Below are 10,424 nucleotides of genomic sequence, written 5' to 3'. Positions count from 1 at the left end.
ACACTGGAAGTTATCTTTTTTCTTCTGACCTACAAAAAATCTTTCTGTGCAGTTCAACTCTCAAATGTCGCAATATTATGAAGTCGAACGTTGAACGAGGCACAAATAACCAACATCGCAGGGCCCCATGTATACAAAATAACCAGCGATAAGTATACAAAGTGATTAAACACATATCTAAAGCATCGTGATCAACAGTATGTTCTACCTTGTCACGCCGGTAGTGTTCTCGAAGTTTAGGCTCACAACTAACTCAAAACTGCTCAAGGACTCAAAGGGAGGGCAGGCGCACAAAATCAACTGTGATTTGCTTTTTCGCTAAGAGATGGCCCACAAGCCGAGGCGATGTCTTGCTGGTGGCTAAGTGGCCAATTTCCGAGTTGCAGCGTCCACAGGCTGGTTCCTTGATTCAAGTATCAAGCAAATGGTGAAACATCATGTACAATGTCATTATAAATATCTCGTTAACCAACCATAATCCCAGACTTGGAATACTTATGTGCAAGTGTGGAACATGCGAACAGGGCCAACGATGAGCGCTTGAGCCATGATTGGGTTATGTCCGCTCTGGTCTCACTCTCGGGGTCGGGGCTATCAGGCATCATGGCCATGTCCCAAAGCAGGTTGCACGATCTGCATGACAACATGTGCTGGCTGCTGGAGAGTTGGCCCAGGATTGAGAATATGGTGGAATATGTGGGCGGCGAAGATCTCACATGTATAGTGAGCAACAAGAAGACGCACGAATGGCACTGGAGCGCACCTGATCACGACTTATGTGGTGTACGCGGACTACGTACATAGAGTATGTGTGTATATCACAGATCACCAGCCCAGTCGTAGATGAGTCGAAAATCAAAAGCAAAAGCAAAAGAGTAGTACAGGAAGTCCTTCAAACCATCCATCATGATATCACCAAGCATAAGTCGGTAAAAAGAAGCTGGTATCTTCAAGAAAACCGGGTAAATTGCCATGATCCACTCCCTGCGTGATCATCCTCTACCATGACTCCGATTGCGCTAGCCCGAAATTTCGTGCTATCATGCACAACAAGGCACAGGCACGTCCCTCTATGACTTTCAACTGGCAATCTATGCAGTCGCGCCTGTCCTGTTCCGCTGTGGGCAGGTACCACTGTTGTTCCACCCTGGGAGCGCATCACACCCAACTGCGTATTTTTCCAGACCTTTGCTGCCATGGATGCATAAGCCGTGAACCCGTATCCTCTCGTATATGGCTTGTCTCCCACCAAATCATCCTCCGAGTCCTCCAATTTAATCGTGCCGTCGATGTATCCAGTCGCCAGGTTGAGCAACGCCTGAGCCAGCCCAGATCCTCCCACGGCTTTATCGACGTCGCACGCAAATCCGACGTGTAGACCAAATAATAAGTTCCATATGTCTTCGGGACCGTAAGACAGCTTTTGGAGCATGTTGATAACTCCCTTGATGTCTTCCGGTTCTGATTGCCATCTTATAACGCCAGTCGACCGATGCGGAATGCAAACACCAACGGCTCCTCCACGGACAACTGACATCTGAGGAACTTCTACGAAACGCCACTCCGTGATAGCACTGGCAGGGGTTGCTAACACAGTTGCAGGTACGGGTACCATGGACATTCCTTCACATGCGGCGTCTCTGTCGACTACGTGGCTCCATCTAAGCCAGGAAAAGTCCCCCTTCGAGCTGGCTTTGTCCACAAGGTCAGCGAACACTTTCTCCACTGGAAGCCGATAGTCAGGCGTGATTGTCTCTAGACGACACACGCCAAGCAGAGAGTACACCATGTCGTGAGTGACGGTAGATTGGCGCCTCCATACGCTCGATATAGCTGTCCCGAGCGGCATGTATGCCTTCATCGCGTCCGACATGGAATGAACCGAGTCCCAAAAATTAGACGATTGCCCCAGCAAGTTGTCTTTCTTCTGTGTCGCTGCCCGTCGACTAATCGGGTGAGAGATTTTGAGGACGTCGGAAATGGGAATAGTTTCCTCTTTCTCTCCCACCAAAAACGTTATGTGGTTAAGAACGGCCTCTTGGAACGTCCAGACACGCGTCCACCACCTGCTGCTGAATAGCTTGTGAAATGCCTTGTTTGAGCCTTGGGAAGCGAACATGTACATCCCATGCGTGTCTCCAGCTTGTTCAAGTGCACGAAACCCATCTAAATCTATCATTCCGGTTCCATGCTCCACGACTCTGCTTGTCGTTTGGTCTATCTCCGGTACAAGGCATAACACTGCTGCGGCCCCGCGGTATATATCCGCCATCTTCGCAAGCTCAACCATCTTTACTGGTTCATTGTCCTGGTCGATGCAGATTGCATCGATCCACAGAGCATATGAGGTGTGTTTCGAGAGTCGGTCGGCGATGTGTAATGCTTGCTCTGTGACCCGCCTGCCTTCCCATTCTTTAAAAGAAGGACGGATGTCCCACGCGTAACTGATTGCGATATAAGGTTCAGCAGAAGATTCAGAGTCGACCAGCTTTCCGTCCCGGATGCAGTTCCGGGGTCGCGCATAGGTCGTAGCGGCCTTGACGTTGCTCCTAGGATTGTCTTCAACTCTGGTTAGCTTCACCACAGGTTTGTGCCATACTCAGCGTTTTTGATAATCCGATCCCATATCAAGTATGTTGTCTTTCGCTCTGTCACGTTCTTGTAGTCTCTCAAGTACGCTCTGCACCTGGGGATGGCGGCATTATGCTCTATCATCTTCCCGCATTGATGGCGCTCGTTTTCGCACTTCCAAATGTTCATTTGAGAGATTCCAGTGGGACAGGTTGGCATTTGCATGGTTTGTAGTGATGCGAGTAGACACGGACGGAAGCTGCAAGGGGCTGCGAGAGACAAACGAGGGACTCAGTCTGAGTATAATAGACTGAGGTGGAACGACGAGGGATGGGGGATTATATACCTGTCTGCGTTAGGGATGATGTAAAATACGAGACCGTTATTGTACGTGTGCGCAGCAAGTGAATGTGAAAGTAAAACGAGATAAGAGTAATAGTGAGACTTGCCGCATGTTATGTCCAAATATCCAACATGTAGTAGCTACAAGTATCATCGAATCAAGCGCCGGCGGAGAAGAAGTCGCCGTATTTGTGTCAAATTGAGCACGACTGTTGGGGAAATGAGCGCGGCTGTCAGGCTTTCCATCCGAATAGAGCGTTAAGTATTATGTAGGGAATATTGTATAAGTCACGTGTAAAGCATTGTTGCCCACTACTACTAACTAGTAGCTTCAAAGTACTGCGCCGGTCTTGGGGTGTCACTCAAGACGCTCGTAGATAGAGAGAATTGTCCAAAGGTCAATGTTATTCAAGAGAGAGCTATGAAGGAGTGGGGAGTGAAGGCTAACTGCTACTAAGTGTGTGGGCGAAGGCGCGAAGCGCTTCCGGCCCCGATCGGGGATCTGTCTGAAGAGAAAGAAGGTGAGCTGCGAATCCCCATGGTGTTAGGAGTCTGAAACGACGCGTCGCAGCGTGGCCGCAGATATCCCAACGAGGTAGGAGTTAAAGACTACTCACGTCTATGTGGTTTTCATCTTTTTTAGCGGTTTCTCGGCATTGAGAAACGAACGAATTCGTCGTGGAGAGCCGGCGTGGCTTGCATGAAGGGTGCTAGGATCTGGGCGTGTTTCCGAAGGTAAGTTTGGAATGCGTCGCTAGCCCATCTACCCTTTGTTTTGACGACTTTGAAAGGAACGTTTCGGAGTAAATACTCGAGGGTAGATCCTATGCGGATGCCATGGCCTTGCAGAGGGTCCATACCTGCAGCCCTGGCCGCTTTGGCTAGACGTGTGATGAATTTTTGTTTCGTCAAAGGGCGATGACCATTCTTGTAGCGGTATGCAAAGAGCGCGGCTCCAGGTGGAGGGTTATTGATGGCTATATGCTGCAGAAAGGCTCTCTCTGGGTCTGATGGGCCGTTTTGCCTTGCGAACGATACATCTTCTCCGTCTGCTAATGAGGTCTTGGTCTGAGGTAAGTGAAAGACCCTCATTGAGAAGTTGTTTCGGTCCTGCTCCATGCGTACGTCTGAAGGTTTGACGTGACGATTTGGGTTAAAGGATGTGAGGGTGGGGATGGTAAATTCTCCGACTCTTGCTGTACAATAAAATGTGGACGTTAGGCAACTGAAAACGGCCACGTCTAACGGGCACTCAGGATTGAGATGACTCTGGAGTGTGCAAATGAATTCGATCGTATAAGGGCGTCTCTTCTTACGTTTCGAGGAAGGGGGTGTTAAGTTCTCGGAAGCTTTGAGGAGAGCGTCGATTTCCTCGTCGTTGAGGCTCCAGCGTAAGCCGTGAAGGATGTGCCAAGCGCGGACTCCGAAGACGTAGTTCGCTATTGTTTTCCCGGAATATAAACCTGCTGCTGCTGCTATGAAGGTTGATATCAAGATAGAATCCGCTGGGGCGCGGTCTCGTTCAGGAATTGATCGTGAGTCACAGAAAATGTGAAATACTAGCAGTCCAGAGCCGTATGATTCACGTGTGCTCTCTGCCCATGCATGTAGCATTACGTCTTGAATTCTGGCTATGTCCCCCACTCCAAGGGTGTTGGGGGTGAGTCTGGGGGCGAACGGAATCCACAAGCGTAGTCTATCTTTTGCCGCACAGTGGGGCCGTAAGGCCGAGGTAACCGGGGTCAAGTCGACTTTATAAGCTAGGTGGGGGGTAGGTTAGATGGTGGTTGCGCAGGGTAGCTGGGTATTTAGTAGGAAAGAGACCTACTAAGCTTGCGACGCTTTGTAGAGTTCCTCTCCTTGTTGCTCGAGTTGCCGGTTTGCAAGGGCTCGTTCTGCATAATCTGTCCGCTGATGGGTTCTGGTGGGAGCATGAAGCGGGATGCACTTGAGGTGACGGTGGGTCTCGCTTGGTAGTAGAGGGGCGTCGAAGTCGACGATGAAGTTCCTGAGAGAGGAATGCAAAGGAATGGGGGGCAGAAGTAGGGAGCGAGGAGGGTGCTTTCCGCGTGAGGGGTCATCTGCTGGGTTGAGCGCACTGGGAATGTAGCGAGTGAGGAAGGTACAAGGTATGGCTTCAGCGATGCTGTGTATCCGCTTGAAGACTCCGTTTGTAGCGCGGTTTCGGCTGCGACCTTTCCACCAACCCTCAACGACTCCGCGGTTGTCTCCGAAAATCTTAATGCAAGGTACTGGGCTGGATCTGGAAGTTTGTGTGATGGTAAGGGCGAGGAACTCGAAGCCGATGGCTTCCGCCCATCCAATGTCGCGTCCGTCAGCTTTCCAGCCAGGAATGAGCCGCCATGCGCGCCACCATCCATTGATCCAAATTGCGATGCCCACGCCTGAGCTAGCATCTGAGAAGGCGTTGGGGTCGAAGACTTCGCAAGGGCCTGGGATGAGCCTACTGACTGACGGTTGCTGTAGGATTGCAGACCACCATCTGAGGTCAGCAGCACAGTTTCGAGGAGGGGTATGTGGCACGTAAGGGCGGTCACCGAAGATAGAGAGCATGGTCTCCAGTTCTGTGAGGTAGGCTCGACCAGCGGGAACAATGAGCGACACATACAGGAGTTTGCCGAAGAGTTTCTGGGTCTCACTGAGCGTATGGCGCAGTTGGGATTCCCAGGTCGATATGGCCGCCAAGTATTTCTGTTTCTTGGCTGCCGGGATTTCCACTGTTCGAGCTCCAAGGTCCCAGGTGATGCCAGTGAACGGCGGAGTAGTGCAGAAGGGAGTGTCCTTTGAAAGTTCCCAAGGTGTCCCTGTTTCGGCGGAGAAGAAATTGATATCGTCCATACAGTACGAGAAGGATGCGTCGTGTTTGGAACGGGGGGAACGTTTGGAAAGGTCACGGATGGGGAAACGACAATCTTCATCGAATTCCTCAAAGGTGTCATCCAGCAGGGTAGCGCCTCGGTACCATTTTCTACCTCCATTGATGCGAAGGCCGCCATTATCTTGGATATTCTTGGCCCAAATTGCCCTTTGCACGTTGTATTCGGCAAGGTACTGTAGGAGAACGCGAAAGAAAAGGTGATCGTCAACCCACTTTGAGAGTGGGCCGACACCTTCGCTCCGTAGCAAGTCTGCACCAGCGTCAGCGAGTCCCCCATAAGTGCCGGCTGCGGACGAGCAGCCAAAACAAAAACTAGTATCAATGGCAAACTTATCTTCTCCTGTACGGACGACAACACCTGGGTATTGGGAGGGGTGTAGCGGAACGGTCCTGTAAGCTTCGGCGACATCCCGTGTTGCTCCTTCTGAACCAGGAGGGAGGCGCCACACCAAGGTGCAAATGGTGGCAAATGTGCCATAAGTACAAGGGTAGAGATTGGAGTCGATAGCGGAATTGATAGAATCAATGGGGCGAGGGAGGGAGTTCGATCTATGTGACAAGTTCTGGATGAGGCGATACTTTCCTGGCTTTCCGGGCTTTGGGATGAGCGACAAGGGGGCTGTCTGAAAGGGACCGATGAGGGTTTCCACGTCAGCAGCGGATAGCGGACCGAGATAGCGGCCTGTTTCGTATTCACGAGCGAGAATCGAAGCAAATGCCTCGGCATGTTCATCGATGGAGGGGTTATTAGGGGGGGTATAAGTAGTTTTGATTGTGGGAATACTACCGAGGAAGCCGTGTTGTAATGAATGTGGTATATGTGCGTAATTAAGTATGAGTCGCGATTTAGTGAGAGCGAGTAGCCAAGCATTGGGGTTGTAGGGGGTAAGCGCCTTAAGCTTCCTGCCCTCGAGAACAGCTCTGAGCCCCATGATCCGCACTCCCACATCCGGAACATTGATGAATGTGTTCCTTGCTGGTATTCGAACAGCCATTTGGGCGTTGCCAGTCGTAGCAAAGCTGCAGGCCTTGGGCATTGACAAGGCGACCTTCTGCATTTCGCCGGCAGGAGGTGGGAGTCTTGCCGTCCCAGAGGAACTCGCTCTTGCATTTGTGCACATTGTGGGCGAAGCGGCCGAGGCATAGAGCGCAGGCAAATAGGCCGTTTGGTGCCGCGCTGCTCTGAAAAGACTGCTTTTCTTGGGCAGGACGCTTCCGCTCCTGGCGAGGTCGCTGGTGGTTAGGAGATGTGACCCGGGGAGGAGGGCGAGGAGCTGGGTTACGAGGTGGGGAGCGTGAACGGGAGTTGGCCCTGCGATGCCCTTCTTTTGTTTGGTTGCGGTGCGAGGGGGCACTGTCTCGGCTGGGGACACGCTGGTGTTGCGCCGTCTGAAACTGAGGCATGTTGGAATCCCGCGAAGGATCGAGGAGTTCACAGTGGGAGCGGGAGCATTTTGGAAGCGGAGCGGGAGTGGTGGAAGCAGTGGGAGCGGGAGCGATTGTAGTGGAAGCGAATTTTTGTGGAAGCGTTTGTAGCGGTAGCATTATGGGGTCATTGGAAGCAGGTGGAAGTGTGATGGGGAGTACAGTCAGATGCTGAATTGCTGAGAGCGACAATCTTAGATGAACTGACCTCTGTGAGAGATTCGTGCCGCGCTCTGTTCCAAACTTCTTCGCTCATGTTCTTCAGTAGGGTGAGGTTGAAGATGCTAATGTCGAACGCATTATTGAGGACTAGGGTGTCGTGCCAGTCACGACGGACGCGGGCCGCATAGAGCAACAGCGCTTGCTCGCCAAAGTGTTCTGAACGATACGGGTGGGCTACGATGTTCATGAAGAACATGGTTAGGGCTCGCTGATGTTTCTCCGGCCATTTCAGCTTGTTGATATGTAAGAGAAAGCTGTTCTTGGCAAGGTCGAACTGGCGCCACTCGAGGTTGTGGTCCTGCACCGCTTTGCGGGATGCTTTGAAGGATGCAACTGGCTTGAGCGCTACGAAGTCGTCGACCTTGGCTAGACCGAATGTATCTTCGGCGCTAGTTTTGGCGTCGTCTGCAGTTGTCTTACACCCATCTGGGCTGAAGTACCATAGCTCGACGTATTCGAACGATTTCAGCTTATGGATGGCGTACTGAGATGGGCGGGGGGTGAGTGTGTCACCTACAGCTGTGCCTGTCTGGAAGTCGTTGATTTTCGGCTTCTTTTTCTCAGCTTCGCGAAGCTCCATTTCTGCTTCGTGTTCTAGGCGTAAACGTTCTTGGTTTGCTTGTTCTCGTGCGACTCTGGCTGCATCGGCTGCCAGTTCTGCATCTTCGTCTACTTGCCTTTTCCACGCTGTTACTCTGAGGTCGCGGTCTAACTGCCAAGCAGTGATTAACTCAGTAGCGACTTCTTCGTGGGTTGTCTGGGTTCCTCCGATGATTCGAACCCTGAGACCTTCGAAGGTGGGTGAGGAAAAATCGGGTTGAATGTCGAATGCCGGGTCCGAAGCGATGCGGGCCATGGTTCGAAATAGAAGTGTTTTTATGATGGTGGATGTTGGGTGACCAGAGGGATGAAACTTATAACGAGAGATTATTGCGGTAGGTACGAAATTAAGAGAAGAAAAGAAAGAGCTCGGTGAGACTCAAGTCTTACGAGCAATATGGGAGAGCGGAAACAAGAGACGGTACCGGCGTTATCCGCTCGCCCAAAGACTATACTCTAATCCTACGTTCGTGCCTCACTACGTAATAGAGTGGCAATTTCCCAATAACTTCCTTCATCACCTTACTCAAGCGCGCTCTGCGCGAGCGCACTTTCCGGAAGATCGTCACAATGGCAGTTCAGACTACCTCCGATCACCCCAGGAAACTCGCTGGGTACGACTTTTACCACCAGATCCTCGGTAGCCCAAAGTTCATCGTTGCGCCGATGGTAGATCAAAGTGAGCTGGTGAGTAGAATCTATGTATATTATCCATTACTCTATGTTTACTTGACTCAGGCCTGGAGAATTTTATCACGCCGATATGGTGCCCAGGTACGTCTCCGATTGCCATCACTTTTTGTCCTTGTTATTCACTTACCCAATCTGCTCAGCTTTGTTACACACCCATGATAAACGCCAAGATGTTTTCTCCCCCTTCTGCACACGCATATCGTGCTCAGGCGTTCAATACTTCATGTCTCGAAGAAGGCTCAAGTACACACGACCGCCCGCTCATTGTTCAATTCTGTGCCAATAATCCCTCACAGCTCCTCACGAGCGCACTCGCTGTACAAGATCACTGTGATGCCATTGATATAAATCTTGGGTGTCCTCAGGATATCGCAAGGAAGGGACACTACGGGAGCTTCTTGATGGACGAATGGAAGTTGATCCATGACTTGAGTGTGTTTTTATCATTGTTTTATATTAGAATTCTAATTTTCAAGGCTAATGACGTATCCGTCGGAACAGTCAACGTACTTCATGAAAACCTCTCCGTACCCGTTACCGCCAAGTTCCGAATATTTCCCTCCGTAGAAAAAACAGTGGCTTACGCCAAAATGCTGGAATCAGCAGGGGCCCAGATTCTCACTTGCCATGGTCGCTTGCGCACACAACGCGGACAAAATACTGGGCTCGCAGACTGGTCACACATCAAAGCCGTGAAAGAGGCAGTACGGGTGCCTGTGTTCGCAAATGGTAACATTTTATTTCACGAGGATGTAGAGAAGTGCCTCAGAGAGACCGGCGTGGATGGGGTGATGAGCGCTGAGGGGCAGTTATATAACCCTGCCTTATTTGCTCCTGCACCATCTGGGAGTCCATCATCAACCCTAACAGGTGCACACCCGCCCCATGCGGACCTCGCGCTTGAGTACCTGGCTATTGTCAAGAACCTCAAGACCCCAACATCGACGAGCGCGGTTAAAGGCCATTTGTTTAAAATCATGCATCCCGCTCTGGGCAGGGAGACCGATCTGAGGGAGAGATTAGGACGGATAAGAGGGTCGAATGTCGTTGAGGAGTATATTGAGATTGCGAAGGAGATGAAGCAGCGTATGGAGAGGGATGCTGCGGAGGTGATGAAGGGGGGACAAATAATCGACGATTTGATCACGATCGAGCCTACGACAGGGCTCAGAGTCCTGCCGCATTGGCTCTCCCAACCGTACTTCAGACCGCTCAAGTCTCCAACAGAAGCTTTGAAACGAGCATCTTCACCGATACCCTCTCACGAGGACGTGAAGCGGGCGAGGCTTTCTGGGCAATCTGCCGTAGACGATACAGATATCCCTTTGTGATTACTGCATCTTTCAGCGTTCTTTTATGGAATAGATGTTTGCACACTGCGTAGGTCAAGTCTGGAGTGTCAGTACTTCAGTCCCTAAGATCCGGATGTCGTCGCATGAGCAGGTCGCAGGGTTTGCGATTTACGGCTAGAACGCGCGGGATTGAAAGAGAAGGTGACGCTCCGAATCTTTGATGCACAGCGGCACTCGGGCATTTCGTGTTAATTCGTTTTCGACAGACATCTTTCGTTGTATTACGCATCATAGTAGCGACAGAGAGTAAACCGGAGTCGCATTCTGAATGCTAAGAATACCACGGAAAGAGCAAGATAACGCCATATGTACGCTCCTAG

The 10,424-nt window shown here is 51.0% G+C and overlaps 3 protein-coding genes across 3 annotated transcripts; 1 reads left to right on the top strand and 2 right to left on the bottom strand.

Annotated features, from left to right (window-relative positions):
- Nucleotides 1–898: 898 nt before the first annotated feature.
- HD556DRAFT_755864 (heterokaryon incompatibility protein-domain-containing protein) lies at nt 899–3,178 on the bottom strand. Its single transcript, XM_041311515.1, has 3 exons — nt 3,021–3,178; nt 2,600–2,840; nt 899–2,546 (listed from the first exon to the last, which is right to left on the bottom strand). Exons 2-3 carry the CDS (start codon nt 2,794–2,796, stop codon nt 950–952), a joined length of 1,794 nt encoding a protein of 597 aa, XP_041157000.1. The 5' UTR covers nt 2,797–2,840; nt 3,021–3,178; the 3' UTR covers nt 899–949.
- Nucleotides 3,179–7,356: 4,178 nt separating this feature from the next.
- HD556DRAFT_755777 (uncharacterized protein) lies at nt 7,357–8,486 on the bottom strand. The gene has a single exon (XM_041311514.1). It carries the CDS (start codon nt 8,313–8,315, stop codon nt 7,365–7,367), a length of 951 nt encoding a protein of 316 aa, XP_041156999.1. The 5' UTR covers nt 8,316–8,486; the 3' UTR covers nt 7,357–7,364.
- Nucleotide 8,487: 1 nt separating this feature from the next.
- HD556DRAFT_755692 (dihydrouridine synthase-domain-containing protein) lies at nt 8,488–10,125 on the top strand. The gene is made up of 4 exons (XM_041311513.1): nt 8,488–8,746; nt 8,798–8,833; nt 8,893–9,184; nt 9,254–10,125. The coding sequence occupies exons 1-4, from the start codon at nt 8,630–8,632 to the stop codon at nt 10,081–10,083; spliced, it is 1,275 nt and encodes a 424-aa protein (XP_041156998.1). The 5' UTR covers nt 8,488–8,629; the 3' UTR covers nt 10,084–10,125.
- The last annotated feature ends 299 nt before the right edge of the window (nt 10,126–10,424 follow it).

This window comes from Suillus plorans, assembly GCF_016647745.1.
Source record: "Suillus plorans strain S12 chromosome Unknown HD556scaffold_54, whole genome shotgun sequence".
Classification (NCBI taxonomy): domain Eukaryota; kingdom Fungi; phylum Basidiomycota; class Agaricomycetes; order Boletales; family Suillaceae; genus Suillus; species Suillus plorans.
The sequence above is the reverse complement of the archived record's forward strand: the minus strand, read 5'-3'. Positions and strand labels throughout refer to the sequence as shown.

What these genes read in the sequence shown, in the direction of transcription:
- HD556DRAFT_755777 (XM_041311514.1), bottom strand. Translation starts at nt 8,315, where the DNA reads ATGGCCCGCATCGCTTCGGACCCGGCATTCGACATTCAACCCGATTTT.
- HD556DRAFT_755864 (XM_041311515.1), bottom strand. Translation starts at nt 2,796, where the DNA reads ATGCAAATGCCAACCTGTCCCACTGGAATCTCTCAAATGAACATTTGG. An exon ending in CGGATTATCAAAAACGCTGA is followed by an intron (nt 2,547 to 2,599) that starts GTATGGCACAAA and finishes CAATCCTAGGAG; the next exon opens with CAACGTCAAGGCCGCTACGA.
- HD556DRAFT_755692 (XM_041311513.1), top strand. Translation starts at nt 8,630, where the DNA reads ATGGCAGTTCAGACTACCTCCGATCACCCCAGGAAACTCGCTGGGTAC. An exon ending in TGGTAGATCAAAGTGAGCTG is followed by an intron (nt 8,747 to 8,797) that starts GTGAGTAGAATC and finishes TACTTGACTCAG; the next exon opens with GCCTGGAGAATTTTATCACG. An exon ending in CACGCCGATATGGTGCCCAG is followed by an intron (nt 8,834 to 8,892) that starts GTACGTCTCCGA and finishes CAATCTGCTCAG; the next exon opens with CTTTGTTACACACCCATGAT.